Source organism: Sus scrofa, chromosome 17, assembly GCF_054392235.1.
Source record: "Sus scrofa isolate SSC_HxYL_T2T_F1_AM1 chromosome 17, Sscrofa_HxYL_maternal_Yorkshire_Landrace_v2.0, whole genome shotgun sequence".
In the NCBI taxonomy this organism is placed as follows: Eukaryota; Metazoa; Chordata; class Mammalia; order Artiodactyla; family Suidae; genus Sus; species Sus scrofa.
The window spans coordinates 35,890,138-35,907,328 of record NC_139399.1 but is presented as its reverse complement, the minus strand read 5'-3'; the positions used below and the strand labels follow the sequence as shown (position 1 = coordinate 35,907,328).

At 47.7% G+C, this 17,191-nt stretch overlaps 1 protein-coding gene across 14 annotated transcripts in view; it reads left to right on the top strand.

The window, feature by feature from the left end:
• The window catches only part of RALGAPA2 (Ral GTPase activating protein catalytic subunit alpha 2), a 271,235-nt gene that overhangs the window by 75,853 nt on the left and 178,191 nt on the right, over positions 1-17,191 (top strand). For all 14 annotated transcript variants that reach the window (XR_014832899.1, XR_014832897.1, XR_014832895.1 and 11 more), the window contains 4 exons: positions 1,534-1,682; positions 5,857-5,968; positions 11,700-11,937; positions 15,296-15,460. Coding sequence is in view for 10 of the 14 variants with exons in the window: in XM_085004561.1 (XP_084860687.1) it covers positions 1,534-1,682; positions 5,857-5,968; positions 11,700-11,937; positions 15,296-15,460 (664 nt within the window). In the remaining 4 variants the exon portion in view is untranslated. The remainder of the gene's footprint in view (positions 1-1,533; positions 1,683-5,856; positions 5,969-11,699; positions 11,938-15,295; positions 15,461-17,191) is intronic.

Genomic DNA, 17,191 nt, shown 5'->3' with positions numbered 1-17,191 from the left:
TGGGTTAAGGATCCGGCATTGCAGTGAGCTGTGGTGTAGGTCGCAGACGCGGCTCGGATCTCGCGTTGCTGTGGCTCTGGCGTAGGCCGGTGGCTGCAGCTCTGATTGGACCCCTAGCCTGGGAACCTCCATATGCCACAGGAGCAGCCCTAGAAAAGGCAAAAAGACAAAAAAAGAAAAAAAAATCTACATTTCGGTGTATCATTTATGGCATACTTTTAAAAAGTCACTAAAACTGCTATAGTTTGTTAGTCAAAAAGTTCTGTGTTCTTTTTTCTTACTTGAAGGCTAGTGAGTTCTTCACAATTGCTGTTATCTATTATCACCTACTATAGCGTTTATTTTGTGATTCTTCATAGAAAATTGGGAGATAATGCCTTTTTAATCTTGCATAAAATAATCTTAGAGTCTGTCAGCATTTTGGTTAGTCCACTTGACTTTTGAGTATGCTCACTTTTTTCGTATACTTGATTTACAATGTTGCGATAATTTCTGCTGTACAGTAAATGAGTCAGTTATACACATACACACACAAGTATATTCATTTTAATTTCTCACTTTATACATCTACTCTGAGATGCTGTATTAGTGGATTTCATCCGCAAGTGAGTTAACTGTGTCAGATCCCAGATCCAGTGTTTGTGCTGTTGAACAGAAAGGAGACCGAGGAGGTCTGGGGCTCTAGAAAGATGGAGAAGATCCATCCTGTCACCAGCTCAGAATAACTGACTTGAGGGGTCATTTAGCATCAGAAGCGCTAACACGTGTTATGTCGCAGTAGCGCCCCCAAGTGGTCACCCACTTATAGGGCAGCCTGGTTCCAGGCCTCTCGTAGTTTCCTATGGAAATTCCCTTGATGGGAGAGAACAGGGAACTTGCATCCCAAAGGTTCCAGGCAGAGTGTAGAGTAGCCACCTGATCATCTATGTTTTTTTTTTGAAATCTCCCCCTCCCCAAGAATTCCCGTAGGCTTTGTATTCTGTGCCTCATGTCTTTCGCACATTGAAAACACATGCACCTAGAAGAGGGCTGTGTCGGTCATGTACCCGGGCCTGTTTCCTGGTGATGGGTGGCTGGCCGCCTCCCTATCAGCGAGGCCCGCAGGTCAGCAGAGCTGAAGGCTCAGCAAGAATCACATAGTTCTTTAGCCACCGCCTGACCGCAGCTCCCCTTCTCCTCCCCGCCTGCAAGGATCCTCACGCAGAGACCATGGTCCCATCTTACCTTTTTAGAACATTTTTTGAGGGGATGTAAAAAGAAATCTTCAGGAGCCTTTCTGATTCATACATTCCCAAAGCTACAATATTACTGTGTAAAATGTGTAATAGCATTGTTTTTCCCTAGAACAGGTCTTTAAGGGATCCAAAGGGGTGAACTAGAAAAAAAATTTGAGTATGTGTTGGTACCACTCGCCTTCCTGACACAATTCAAAGGGGATTTTCTGCAGTATGGAATTGATATCATTCTCTTTAAGCAAAACTTGTTCAGGTTTATCTAATTGTATTTTCTCATGTAAAATTTGTTGATTTTAAGGTATTTTTGACAAATGCTGCAAACGTCTTTTTGCTGGAACCCTGTGCTGAAGTTCCCATGCTCTTAAAAGAGCAAGTTGATGCTTGTAAAGCTGTTTTGATTATTTTTAGGCGCATGATAATGGAGCTTACAATGAATAAAAAGACATGGTGAGTTTATTTGAATTAATTAGTATTGTAAAACAGATGTTCCTGTTTTTCAGCATAATCATTAAAATGTTAAAGCCTTTATTTGTTGAATAGCTTTACAGAGTTAACAATAAGATGATAATCAGTCTTTTGTAATAGTTTCTGTGAATTATGAAGGTAGGTATCCAGTACTTTGATAGTTCATTTATGTTCATTATTGGTTTTTAAAAAGCTCTTAAGTTAAAAGTAAGTAGTCATATTACTTAATAGTAGATTTTTCCATTTTAAACTGTCATCGAACAGTTTTGCGGAAAGTAATTGGTGTCGTTTAGTCTCATTAAGCCCAGGAGGGTTGGTTAATTGTTCCAAAGGACTTCAAACTGATTTTATTGCTTTAAACTTGAAGTTTTAAATTCATTTTGGAAAAGCAATTACTTAAAGTGATTGTCCAACTGCAGTCGAAAATATAGTGGCATCGTTAAAATGTGCTTATATGTAGAGTTTTCCTTTTCGTCATTCCTTTTTGTTTGGTATTTGTGTGTGTATAATATCCCAGAGGTAAGCAGTGCATTAGACTTCCCCTCATGGGTGTCTGCGTTCTCCCAGCTCGTGGGGCTCAGAGTCCTCTGCTCAGCCCAGAGCCTCGGAGCCCCTCCTCATTCCTTCCTCTTCCTGCCCCCGTGGGGAAGGCAGCCCCTCACTTCTGCTTCTCTCGTCCGGCCCTCGCTTGGTCTCCCTGTCTGCCTGGCCGTGGTCAGCACCCTCCGTAGACTCAAGACACTGAGGCCGTTGTGGGCGGTGCCTGTGGCTCCTGCACCCTGGAAATGCTGGGGACCCTTGTTACCACCCCTGAGCTTGGGGTGCTGTGGGTGGGAGTCTGCCCTTTGTGGAACCATGGGATGAGGCAGGACTGAGCCAGCGGGGCCTCCCAGGCTTCATGCCCAGTCCTTTTTCTTTCCTAGATGAGCGGAGAGTGGGCCCAGAGGAAGCCGGCCAGGCAGAAAGTTCACGGATGCAGGAGCCCCATCAACATGATCATTCTAAGTGCCAATTCTGATGCCATCTTCCCAGGCGTTTAAACTTAGCCGGGGTTGGTTTGTTAAGAAGCTGTTGTTGAAGCCGGCAGCATTCCAGGGATAAACAGCATTCCAGGCATAAGCTTCAGCAAAGTTACCTGCTGTGTCAGAGATGTCGAAAGTAATGAGAGAGGCTGGATGCCTCCAACTCAGAACGGTCGTGGTCGTATCAAGTATTTTTGAATTCGTTTGCTTTGAAAACTCCATGTATTTTATATACCAGTATTTTGGGTTTTTTTCCTTTGGTCTTTTTAGGGCCACATGGCATATGGAGATTCCTAGGCTAGGGTCTAATCGGAGCTGTAGCCGCTGGCCTACACCACAGCCATAGCAACACCACATCCGAGCCACATCTGCAACCTACACCATAGCTCATGGCAACGCCGGATCCTTAACTCACTGAGCAAGGCCAGGGATCAAACCCATAACCTCGTGGTTCCTAGTCAGATTTGTTTCCACTGTGCCACGACAGGAACTCCATATTTTGGTATTTTTGATTATCTTCTTTTTTTGGTGAAAAATACTAGGAAATAAAATTAAACAATTTTTCTTTGTTCTCTCATAATGCGGAGGTTTCCAGGTAAAAAGTATAAAAAATTAAATTTCAGGACTAGATGAAAATACCAAAAAAAAAAAAAAGGAAAGAAAGAAAAGAAGAAAAAAGGAACACATAGATGGGCATGTGATCTGTTTCCTTGGCAGAGGCTCTTGGTATGGAAGGACCAGGCAGCCTCCGAGTGCCCCTCCCGCCCCCCCGCCCCTTCTTTCATCCAACAAATAACTAGTGAGCGTCTCCCATGAGGACAGAAGGTGAACTCAACAGACATAGGTCTGAGAGACATAGGAACCCAGACGCTGTGTCAGGTAGTACTGGGTGCTGAGAGCAGTGGAGCTGGGGAGGGGGCATGGTGTGGAGGGTGGGCCTCCTCTCTGAGCTGAGCCCTGAGGGAGGAGCGTCACCCCCAGGATGGAGGAGGGACCCCAAGTAACGAGCCTGGTGTGTTCAGTGTGATGGGGCAGATGTGGGGTGTGTGGGGTGGGGGAGGGCAGGGGGCAGGCAGCCAGGACCAGGGCCTCAGGGGCTGCAGGAAGGCCCGGCCACCTCTGCGTGTGCTTGAGAGTGTGACACAGTCCACTTTCCGTCTCCGAAACATCTCTGGCTGCCATGTGGAGAGGAGGCAGTGCCTGGAGCTCAGAGCCTGTGACTGTAGATGATGTCAGCTTAGGCCAGACAGTGGCTTCAATGACCCAGAGGTGCTGAGAGGTAGCCCTGAAGGAGGGGACCGCTGGTGTGTGGATGAGCAGGTGTATGAGAGATGGGAGAGCGTAAAGGATAAAGATGCAAGCAGAGCCCCCCTGCCATCCTGGGCCCCCACCCCCGAGCCGCTCCACCCCAAGGCAGGGCCCCTTTCAGAGGAGGGGCCAGGAGTCAGAACTTCACCGAACACAGGGGAACAAGCAGGCGTCAGAACTGTTAGCAGAGATTTTTCCAACCTGGAGGTAGTTCTCCACCTCATCCTCTTCCAGAAGACTGCGCGGGAATGCCGTGGTTCCCAAGCTTTCAGAGGTTCAGAAGTTAGATCTGCCTTGTGTCCATGTCAGGCTTTGCCTCTGTCAAGGCTGCAGTTTTGATAGCAGTTCCCATGACCAAGGTCTTATTTGAAAGTTTCTGCGTTTCTTGTTTTCACATTTGCCGGATGGCTGTGCAAATGATTGTTTTTCCTTTTCTTAAGCATCACGTGATGTGCACAGGCCACAGTGGCCCTGGGGCCCTTCCCTCCACTGGTGACAGAGCCCTGGGGACTCTGGACTTGGTGGGCCACTGGCTGTCCCCAGCCCTGCACCGTTTCTCTCCTTGTCCTCCTCAAAGTCACTGGCCACTCCAGGCATGTGTGTCTGGATCCCTCGACCCCATCGCTCTCCTCCCAGGCTCGCAGGATCCGTGAGCAGAGGGCAGGGTCAGGGGTGGAGACCCTAGCATGAAGTCAAATGGGGTCAGCCTCGGGGAGGGCCGGAGGCCCCAGAGGAGTGTGATGAGGTCCAGCACCACGTTAAGAGAAAACACCATCCCACACGCAGAAATACGAGCGAGGTACACAGCGACAGGGATTTAGGGGTCTCCGTGTCCAAACTGGACCAGTCCAATGCTCGATTTGATCCCTGACAAGCCAGCCCAAGGAGGAAGTTATAAGGATGAACAAGTGGCTGGTGCACAGGACCTCGAAGAAGTTAAGTAGTTTAAAGGGACGGGGCGATTTCTCCCAGAGAAATCATAGGCCTCCCTTGTACAAAAGATAACGTGTTCTCCGTTTGCACAGCCTCTGGGGAAGAGGTGACGAAAGTCACTGAGTTGTAAGAAAGCAAAACGCCTCTGCCCGGGCCAAAGAGCTTAGCACCAGTAGCATAACTAGCGGCATTAGTTCTCCCTCTAATGTCTCATACGCTTCTGAGATCTTTCACTTAGAAACTACCTCCTCCTCTGAGGAGCGCTGGGACGCAGACCTTGTGGCCACAGTTCTCAGGGGCCCTGTGTGCAGAGTCAGGACCTTCCAGGCCCAGAGCTCCGTGCCCCAGGTGTCCAGTGGCGACCTCTGCCAGCTCTCTGACCTGTGGGAGTGCGGCGGGCTCGGCCCACGGTGCTGCTGACCGCAGACCTCCCCAGGATAGGGACCAGAAAGTCCACGTCCTTTTCCATCACGGGCAGAGATAGAGAGGACCCCCCCCCCCCCACCCCGGGGTTAAGTAAGATACCAGATGTGAACACTGACAAGAGCTGCGGGAGTTCAGACAGGCACCGCTCTTCCCTGCCTGCCTTCACGGGGCTGGCGAGGTGAACCCAGTCTTGCCTCCCGTCTTGCAGGGGGAGAGGGGCCAGCCGGAATGAGGCCTGTGTTGTCCTGTCCGTTGATGAGGGCACGGGAGGCATGTTTTTAGAACTGTGGTGCCGTAAGGTAGCTTATTTTGCTAAGGATGGTATTCATTATGTAATTGGCATTCACATACTTTGGAGTAATGTGATGATCCATTTTGCTGCCTTCTTAAGAGAATTTCTTGTACCTATAAATGAAAGTGCGGTGGAGATGTGAGTACTAACTCGAGCTTTGTTTTGGGCGGCCCAGGGAACAGATGCTGCAGATACTACTCAGGATAACAGAAGCCGTCATGCAGAAGCCAAAGGATAAACAAGTGAAGGACTTGTTTGCCCAGAGCTTGGCAGGCTTGCTATTTAGGGTAAGTCTTTTTTATTAAAACACTTACAGATGTAAGAAATGAATCGGATTTTGCAGCAAATTCGTTTTAATCATTGAGAGCTTCCGGAGCAAAATTAGACCAATTTAAAAAAATTTATAGGCATTTGATTAGAAAATGTCCTCCGCTTTGCCTTGAAGGTTGTAATCTCTTCTCTACAGTTAGTGCTGGGCTGCTTTTCTGCCTTCCCACCTTTCTGCCATCTCCTTGCTCTTGCGATCTGCTTAAGATTGTTAGAAATCAGGAAGAGGACAAGAGCTGATGGCCGGGGTGTAGACCCAGGTGGATTTGAAGAGGTGAAAGCTGGGCAGAGCGTGGGAATGGAATAGGGCAGGAAAGATTCAGCCTAGAGATACGAACGTGAGGCCATTGGTGTGCTGAGCGATGGTGTTTGAAGCCGCAGGACTGGGTGGTATCTCAGGAGTTAGAACGTGTCAGGAGAGAAGAGGGCCACCTGTGTGTTGGGGCGGGGGGGGGGGGAGGGAGAAGCAACTACAGGTACTGAGGAGGGGTGGCCAGTGAGCCGGGAGGGAAACCAGAGCCCCTGTGTCTGGGATGCCTGGAGAGCTAAGAGAACGGCCAGTCTCCTTACTCAGCAGCTTTGATGAGATGTATGTGGCTGAGAATGTGCTGGGGAACGAGGCCCACCTGGAGTGGACAGAGGAAATGAGAGCTGGGCAGAGGTGGGGGTCCCAACTGTAGTCAAGGCTCTGCAGAGGGACTGCAGAGGAGGGGGGTGGGCAGCATCTGGGACTGGCGGGGGTGTGGAGAGCAGGGTTTGAGGGTGGGGGGTGGGTGGGAAAGGATGCTTGCGCACCTGAGAGTGGTCCAGGGAGAGCAGGATCCTGGACCAGGTCAGGAGCCACTGGCCTCGGGCGGGAGCAGAAAGTGGAGGAGACAGCTGTGCTTCTTACATTTATTTCATGGTGAGACGAGTCCAGCACGCAAGTCTCTGAGTCACCCTGAGGGGGAGAGAGGAGAAGGCAGGTGATGAGCTGGCCTCCTGGGAAGGAGTTTCAAGGGTCCTGGAGGCTGCACCTGTTGCAGCAGGACTCCAGAAAGCACTGGCACTTTGGGGATGCATTGTATTAATGAAGCATTTCTGGCAGAGAACAGTGTGGAAGGACTCTGGGAAAATGGGACGTTCTGTCCAGTACAGGCCTCGGTCTGATAGACGGGCCTTGAGTAACGTGATGGGAGAACTTAGGATGGACCACAGGCTGGGCGTGACCCTGCAGCGGAGAGGTGGCTCCCCTCCTCGGGACCTGGAAGGTGGTTCTAGAGGTTATGTGTTAAAGAGCTGATCCAGAATACAGGGCAGCTCTGTGGGTGAACGTTCACAGCAAGAGAAATCAGTCCTTCAAATGAAGCTGAATATTCCCATTGTAATACAAAACACCCAACTGTTCATATGAATTTTTTTAATAATTTAGTGACTGAGTGATCTTGATTGACTTGATGAAAAACATATGCAAGGCTGTAGAAATAATTGACATGTACTCAGTTGCCTCCTTATAGCATGATCACATTTTACCCTGCTGTGTGTCATGGAATCAGAGCAAGAACTTGTCATTCATTGAAGCAAGAATCTATTGTGGAGTTGTGTCTTTTATTTGTTTGGTTTTGGTTTTGGAGGGAATGCTCATTAATGAAGAAATCTTGTCAGATCTTCCTTGAAGATTAGTTTTGAGCCCATGATGATGAATGATTTTTGATACAAGGACATCGTTTTATTTTGACAGTGGCTCAGTGGGTCAAGAGGAATGCTTGAGTTAATGAAGAACTCACCATAAAATAGCAGAGAGGAGAGGTGCTTTGTGGAGGCAGACTGGGCTCTGACCCCAGCGCTGAGCCTTCCTGGCTGTGTGGCCTAGAGGAAGTCACTTGGTCTTTCTTTCTTCTTTTTTTTTTTTTTCCTGTCTTTTTATAGGGCTGAACCTTCGGCGTATGGAGATTCTGAGGCTAGGGATTGAATGGGAACTGTAGCTGCCGGCCTACGCCAGAGCCACAGCAACGTGGGATCCAAGCCGAGTCTGCAACCTACACCGCAGCTCACAGCAACACCGGATCCTTAACCCACTGAGTGAGGCCAGGAATTGAACCCACAACTTCATGGTTCCTAGTTGGATTTGTTAACCACCGAGCCAGACGGGACCTCCCACTTGGTCTTTCTAAGACTCATCCCTCACCTGCCACAGTCAGGGCGGGGCTCCTTCCTGCCTTTTGGGGCTGTCACAGGAATCAGCGAGGACCTCCTGAGTCCTTTTGTGAGACCCCAGAAGGAGAAAAATGGGAAAGGTTGGGGCAGATCCACCAAGCAGTCCCATCCCGTGACGAAAGTATGCCATCTGACCATTATTTGTGTGGTGGCAGAGTCTGTCCACACTTGCCAGATGCTTGGCTTTTATAATTTTGAACTAGGACCCTATGAAAGGGGACAGGGAATTTTGGGTTACCTTTATCCTTTGATCTTTTTCTAAGTTTTCCTTTAGTGTTTTTTTCCTCTGTCAGGAGATAACTCAGGCTGACAAATTTTCTTCAAGCCGTAGTTGAGTTTTACTTAGTTTTAAATATTTACAAAGTAATGTGCTTGCAGAAATCATGCTTTAATATATACTTAATATCTGTTTTATGATATACAGTGCTGCACATGGCCTCCTGCTTGAAGCTGTGAGGTTTATCTGGAAGCCTGGACTTTGGTCCTTTGCTGGTAACATGAGCCAGTACCTTAAAATTATATATTCCTCCAAGAGTGGTGGAGAGACATAGGCAGTGTGGTTGGTTAGGAAACTTTGTGAGAAAGGGGGTGATTTCCCAGTGAAGGGGGTTTTTTATGCCCTCATGTGCCAGAATGTACTTGATAAAACATGAATTGCGGTGCCGAAGGATGAAGCTGAGAATGATCTTACTCAGCTTTTTATCTTTAGTGAGAAATATGGCTCCTGAAAAGCCACATAAATTGTTCAGGTCACGAACCAGGTCAGTGACAGAACTGAGCCTCTCCCCCGCCCCCGCTTCCTCTTAGGGTGGGGGTGCCTGTGAGGAGGGTGCCCTGGCTTCGTGTCCAAGGTGCCCTCACCTCTGCCCAGCTGTGAGTGAGGACGTTGTGTGGTGTGTGACGACGCGCATGTGTGGGGTTTGCAGAGGTGAACCTTAGAAGCTGCACAACCCACGTTCAGCCCAGCCTGCTCTGCTGCTTCCTGACATTTCTGTCTGCACCCTGGGCAGCCCTACATGTGCATCCTCCAGGCAACTGTCCTGTGGCAAAATCGTAAAAAGCATTTGGTTTCTTCCACTGAGATCTCTCCAGTCCCTCCAGCTGGCCTCTCCTGTCCTAATTTAAAATAATAATATTATTAATAATTATTATTGTCTGATGATTAGTAATAAAGTGAGGCCAGTGCAGGACGCCCAGCGTGGCTGCCTTACCACACCCACTCATCTGCTTTTAAACCCGAGACCAGAGCCACGACCACGTGTGAGGCTGAGTCCTGTGACTTTGCCAGTCTCTGCTTTCGCCTCTTACTCTGTATGATTATGTTTTTGATCCACGGTTTATTAATTTTACTGCGTAAATGCACTTTAGGTAGTGACGTTAAACTCATTTTGAAAACAGGAGTGTGAAAATGAATAAGCAGGTGCTGGCATTTTAGTCATAATAAAAACGTGTAATCAGGTGTTCATAACAATAAATGAACAGTGATTTTAATTTTTCCCTTTGCATTGTCCTTAATTTTTGAAAAATTCATTCATCTTAGAATCAGATTTTAAATGTGAATGTTTAGAACCCTGTTTTCAACATGCTCAGCTGTTTTAGCTCAACCTGAACTTTTTTTTTTTTTTTTTTTGCTTTGCTTTTTAGGGTCGCACACGTGGCATATGAAGGTTCCCAGGCTAGGGGGTCGAATCAGAGCTGTAGCCGCCGGCCTGCACCACAGCCCCAGCAACGCCAGATCTGTGTCGCATCAGCGATGGCCCGCTGAGCGAGGCCAGGGATCGAACCTGTAACCTCATGGTTCCTAGTTGGATTCATTTCTGCTGTGCCACAACGGGAACTCCAACAACCTTAACATTTTTTACTTCTTTAAAAAGTATAGTTAACATGAATCAAAATCAAGAACAGGTACAGTACATAAGGGTCCCTTTACATATGAATTTTTCAGGTGGTCAAAGCAGGGCTGCCTGGTTAGAGACTATCTTCTTCTACTCACAGTTTCCCTAGGTCTGTGTTAGAAAAATCTCTTTTAATGAAAAAGCAGCCTACGGCCACGCTACCCTGAACCCACCTAATCTCACTTAATTAAAGAAAGCAGATGCATGCTTCCCCCATGGGCGGTACCACTCCCCACAGCAGTGGGAGCCTCTTGCATCTGGATCGGGCAGAGAGATGTGCACCTGGGCACCTCAACCAGTATCTTTAGCTCTGATGACAGAGCAGCCTGTTGTGCAGACTCTGGATAGAAGGAGCCCTCTGCTGAGGTTAGGAAAGCACTAGGGGCTTATCTAGATGGACTTGGCACTTTTTTCATACTTTGGCTTGAATTTTAAAGGCTGTGGAATATTTTGACAGAGGTGAGGAGCTGAACAGCTTCCAGGTAAGGAATTATCCCAGAATGTACCCATCACTGCCACATAGGGTTGCCCAGGTGAGCAGCTGCCGTGCAGTGGACTGTGGGAGTGGGGAGACATGGCTAGACTCTTACGGAAAGGAGCTCTGATGGGGAGACACAGGGAACGCGGGGCCCGGAGGCTGGGGTGAGGGCAGTCAGGGACCCCTGGGAGGAAGCTGACCTGAGGAGTGGATGGGGGTTCAGGAGGTGAAACGGGGGAAGAGAGGAGGAGAGGGTGTGTGCAGAGGCCGACCAGAGGACCTGGAGGGATCTCAGTGGAGGAAACCAAATTTCTCTGACGACTTTGCTGCATGACAGGCGCTTGCAGGACGTGCACAGAGAGCTGCCCCAGAGCAGACCGAAAGCTCAGGAGGCAGCAGAGAGGGCTGGGCTGCAGGTGGACTCTGAACCCAGGGCGGCTGGGGCCGTGAGGGTAGGGATTAGAACCCAGGCAGAAGGTGGGGGCAGAGGAATTACGGTGGAGTGAGTGTGGACCAACTGGAACTTTTGTTTTAAGATAAGGAAGAATCGGCACGTGTTTAAATGCTGATGGCAAGAGCTGGGGATGAAGAATGGGTAGAAGAGTGGGGTGAAGTGGGGCTAACAGAAGCCCAGAGGCTGAGGGGGGCCCAGACCAGGGCTGGAGCAGGTGTCCCCTCGGCAGGGCCTGCAGGGGAGAAGGAAGAGGTGTAGTGGGCGGAGGGCGATATGCTCTGTTCTCTCTGAAGTCTGCTCAAGGTCAGGCAGGAGTTGGTGGGGTTGGAGGTCAGCTTAGGAGAGGGGACTTGTAGTGGCCAATGCTGAGGGTGAGGAAGGGGCTGTCCCGGGAGACAGAGTCTTCTCCCCAGTTCCGGCCACGACCAGCCACAGAACCCCAGGATCATCTGCAATCAGTATCTTTGTTCGTGACGATAACTAATTTCACCGTAGCTCAAACCCTGATTTTGAGCTGGTCCAATGAATTTTGAGAAGTTAACACAGTATCTCAAAGCACCTTTTATTTTAAAATTCGTTTTACCAATGGTAATTTTAAATAGCTTGTTAAAGACACGCTGCTTCCAGGTGCAGATGGTTGAATTCTGCTGTCGATTGGTTGTTTTTAGACGCTCATGGTGGCCTGGATCCGAGCAAACCTCTGCGTGCCCATTTCCCGGGAGCTGTGGGACGACTTTCTGGGCGTGCTGTCCTCCCGCACGGAGTGGGAGGAGCTCATAAACGAGTGGGCCAGCATCATGGACTCCTTGACGGCGGTGCTCGCCAGGACCGTGTACGGGGTCGAGATGACCAACCTGCCCCTGGACAAATTAAGTGAACAAAAGGAGAAGAAGCAGCGAGGCAAAGGTACCCTCTTTGATGGGGTGGCCCTGTGTCCGAGGCTGGGGAGGCATGTGTATTAAATGCCAGAAAACACAGTCACTTGAAGCAGCCACACGGACAGTGTCTTTGTAATGATGCATTCGATGGTGTCTCCTGGTGCCCCGTCTTTTTTTTTTTTTTTTTTTTTTTTTTTTTTTTTGGAATGAATTTTATTTTTTCCATTACAGCTGGTTTACAGTGTTCTGCTTATTTTTTACTGTACAGCACGGTGACCTAGTCACACAGACATGTATACATTCTATTTTCTCACATTATCCCCTGCTCCGTCATAAGCGACTAGACATAGTTCCCAGTGCTATACAGCAGGATCCCATTGCTTATCCATTCCAAAGGCAGTAGTTTGCATCTATTAACCCCAAATTCCCAGTCCACCCTACTCCCTCCTCCTGCCCTTTGGCAACTGCAAGTCTGTTCGCCAAGTCCATGAGTTTCTTTTCTGTGGAAAGGTTCATTTGTGCCGTATATTAAATTCTACATCTAAGTGATATCGTATGGTTTATGTCTTCTGTCACCTTCTTGAGAATGGACACCTGAGGAAGGCAGGAGGAGGAGGACAGTGGTCATTGTGTATTGGGAGCAGCATGGGTAACACGTTAACCTCTCTGCACCCTCGTGCAGCCTGTGAAACAGACACCTCTCCCCACATCAGAGTCCACGGTCACGGGCTCACTCAGAGTCACACAGCTAGGCAGCCATAAAGCCGGAAATCAAGGCCAGGCAGGTCCAACCCCAGGTCCCTCCCTGGCAAAGGTGGGGAAGTTCCAAACGATGCATGTGGAGCCATGTGGCTTTGTTGTGTTTCTGGGTGAAAATTGTTTTGAGACCTAGAGTCAGATCAATGTGGGAAACGTCAGCGCTGGTTTCTCTTGGGGATGACGGTATGGCATCCTGTCTTCATTATTGGTTTTAAGGCCTTGACATGGTTCTTGGATTGATTCCCTGTACTCCAGCTTATCCTGTGAAGATGATTTTCAGGCCTCTTATAGAAGTACATATAATACAACAGATAAAACACATAAGGGGACTGGGACAAAATGAGCAGGGGTGGGGCTACAAGCGTGGATAAAATGCCAGGGAGCCTCTGTGCTGCTGGCGAGGCAGGAAGGGATGACCACAGATTAGACTTTGATTGTCACAGATCACAGGGAATCATGGAGCCCAGAAGGTGGAAACAGTCCTCTTCTTTAGCTTTTCCTGGTCCGAGGACCGGAGAAGAATTTTCCCTTTGAAGACTCACAAAGGGTCTGTCACTTGCTGTTGTAGATGCAGCCTGGACAAGGTCTGGGCATAGGCAGCTTTGCTGTGTGACAAGTCACCCCAAATATAGGGACTTAAAATAACACCACTTATTCAGATCACGATTTTCTGGGTTGGCAGTTAGGGTTGAATTCCCTTGGTTGGTTCTGCTGGATTTGCAGCTGTGTTTGCCATCAGCTCGGCTGTGACGTGCTCAGGGAGGCAGCTCTGCTAGGGCTTGGCTGGCTGTTGACTGCAGCCAAGGTGGATGATGGGGCCATATGCCTTCATCACCCAGCAGGCTAGCTCAGGCTGTTCACCTGAGGGCACAGGGTTCCAGGACTGGTAGGAGGGCAGGCCCCGATGTTCAAGTGCATTTCAGATCCTTGCTTGCTCAGATTTGCTACCGGAGTAAGTCACGAGCTGAAGCTCGGAGTCAATGTGGGGGAGGATGACAGGGAGTGTGGATGTGGGGAGGTGTGAACCAATGACAAAGATTAATTAACCGCAGAGACATGTAATTAACATGACTGAGTCCTAAGATGTCTTCACTGCAGTCTGTGCATGGCTTGCCAAGGCACCAGGTAGTAAAAGCAAGTTAGTGAGAAGCCAAAATCAAGCAGTTGGAGTATGTGGCTTTCCAGTGGAGTTGTTTAATCCCAGTTCAGACTGTCTAATGCAGCCATGTTCTCACATGCTTTAGCAGAAGATGAAGCTGTACAGAGCCCCTTCCTAAAAACAAGATACCGAACTAGAGATTTGGGGTTGAAGTAGGATGCAGGGAGTCTGGAGCCTGGGCCCTAGGCCTCTGTGGTGTCCTCTGTAGCAGCTCTCAGGGACTCTGTAAACCCAAAGCCTGGGAGGATCAAGATGCTACCAGCCAAGGACTCGCCTCCTAAGAGGCTGTGGTTCTCAGCCCAGAAGAGTCTGCCTGACTAAGGTGCCTTTCAGGGTGAAGGGGAGTGGCTGAGACAGAAAGTGAGGACCTTCTCAAACTTAGCACATTCCCTGCCTCCTGAAATTCTCATAATCCACCCTCCCCTTCAGCCTGCCGCATATTCTCTTCCCTCTCACTGTGCGGACACAGATTCATGGAGAGAGCTAGGGTTGTCTTACGAAGGCAAACAACTTCAAAAATGCTGTTTTTGCAAAGATGCAGAGCAAGTTTAATTATTTGATTAATGGCCCTGGCAAATATTTCTGACCCATTTATTATATTGCCTGATTCTAGAAACAGATCAAAATATTCATTATAGAATACTTGCTTATATAAGCACTAGATTTGTGGAAACAAGGTACCCTCTCAGAAAAATCTGGGTGTGAAAATGAGCCACAGGTCACAGCCCCTGACCCCATCATACATGTGCGGAGGACCTGGAAATGTTCCACCAGCCACATCACGCGTGTGCAGAAACCTCAAAGTGTCCCACTAGCCACATCATACATGTATGGAGACCTCGTAGTGTCTCATTCTCTTTTCTTCTGTATTTCTTTTGATCCTTGACCATTCATTTGAACTATTTGCCCAAAGCAGTATGAGAGGAGAGAAGATGAGTCAAGAGCTGCAGTATTTTGCTGTTTTGGAGCTTTGCTTAAAAGGGGATTTTTATTGTTTATAGAATTCCGTTAACCTTGCTCCTTTGACTATAACTAGAGTTTATGGGCGTTTGTTTCTTGTGGGGATTTGTGGAGAGGCTAGCATTTATGGGATGGAATACTGTTCTAAGATCAGGACCTCTCACTTCCTGGTTTATAAAAGCAGTTTTTGGAGTGTCCTGGGAACAGTGGTTTAACTTTGATATCATTCTTATATTGAGAAAGATTTATTAATATTTTTGTGTGTTGGAATGAGGACTGAGAAGATGTGATGATTTCCATGAGACCGTGGACGATGCTCGAGAAATACCTTGGCAACGTGAATTTTCAGACTACTGACAAATGAATAACTTCCTAAATTGCAGTATAAGGAAATGGTGCCTAATTTACTGCTTGTACATAATTCTGTGTATGAAATGTGCAGAGTCGCACAGGCCCTGACATAAATAATGATGAGTTTGGCTTTTGGGTTGTTTTTCCCGTCTCACAGGCTGTGTTCCAGATTCTCAGAAAGGAACCACCGTGGGGAGATCCTTTTCCCTGAGCTGGCGGAGCCACCCCGAAATGACCGAGCCCATGCGCTTTCGGAGCGCCACCACATCTGGGGCCCCGGGAGTGGAGAAGGCGAGAAACATCGTCCGCCAGAAAGCAACCGGTAAGCTACGTTTGTCTGTGTCTCAAAGAGATGGATTGATGGGAATAAAATGTTCTAAAAGTTGCTAAATTCCACTCAGAACTTAAACACGAGGCCTTTTCAACTTTCTCTCTGATTACTTTCCAGATCGCAGTGTTTGATATTTATTTCTAAATCCTTCATTGTGAAAAAGGAGGGTTTTTTGTTTGTTTGTTTTGCTTTTTAGGGCCACACCTTCAGCATATGGAAGTTCCCAGGCCAAGGGTCGAATTGGAGCTACAACTGCCGGCTTACACCACAGCCGTAGCAACGCAGGATCCGAGCCAGGTCTGTGACCTACACCACACCTCATGGCAGTTCTGGATCCTTAACCCGCTAAGTGAGGCCAGGGATCGAACCCACATCCCCGTGGATCCTAGTTGGGTTCCTTAACCACTGAGCCATGAGGGGAACTCCTAGAAGTTGAGATGTTAACATTGAACCAGATATTTGTGCAAAAGAGAGAAAAGAGATATTTTGTTTGAACTTTGAGGATTAGATCCTAGTGGTCACATAACTGGCAGCATTATTGTCGTTGAACAATGTTAATCTCGAGAGAGTGTGGAAATGTATTCCAGAAAGAAAAGGAGAATAACGCCTCCGTTTTCAGAACCAGAGGGAGATACTGACATTTTTGCTTCTTGGGAAAATTGAGCTTTATGTGTCTGTGGATGTTGGCCTTCCAGCCTGTTAGAATTACCAAGAACTTAACCAGGAATCTCTAGTTAGTCAAACTGCTGCTACACTTTTCTCTTAAAAAGAGAACCCTGTAGCATATATAATAAGAACACATGAAACTCCCTTCCCCTCCTAGTGAATTTGAAGCTGTAACTTAAGTTTAAAACAAATTTATCTCAGGTTCCTGTAGTTTTTTGCATCATTAATACCATGCACTTGTAGTTGATATCCAGCGTTTTGACAACTGAAAGTCACAGCATCCTCTGGTTGTAAATCAAAGATTCATTTACACTCAGCGTATTTTCCAGTGCTTAGCAAAGGCTTACTCCAGACACCTTAGAATCCTGTTGCAGCTTTTATGAAAATGTATTCCGCCCTAACCCCAACTGCCACATTGTTTTCACGGTGATGTTTGTTGGTAATTATCACCTTATTTACATTCTCCCCTCGATCTTCCTGCTTCCTTCCTTCTCCCCCTGAGAAGAGACCCAATTCCTGGTAACAGGCAGCTTTGTTGGAGGCACTTTCACTGATTTGCTTTCTCATCCCAACTCCTAAAAACTCCTTTCCTCCATCCCTGGATCCTTAAAGCAAAGGGATCAGAACAGAAGTTTGTAACAGGTGGCATCATGCCTGAGCTCCCCAGACTCCCTGCAGTCCCTTACAGGCTTGAATTACAGTGATGGTGAAAGTGTTCATTCAAAGCTCTTTTTAAACTTTATTCTCATATTAAGAAGCAGCCATGTTTCATATGCCATTACTTGGCTAAACCATAGCCATAGTAGAGATTGCACCTCAATTTTTCAACAGGTGTTTTAGACCAAAGCCCTGATGAGGGCACTGGTGTGTTTTTGAAAATCCTCTGTGCGTTTTGGCCAGTGCAGTTCTCTTATCAGTGTTCTGAGGTACCTGAAAAGCTGTGCAAAAATAAGAGCTTTGACGAAATCATGCAAAGGTACTTGTGTAGTATGTCAGTATGTCACTTCAAAACCACAGATCTGGCCTTCATAGATTTAATTAAATTAAAAATACATG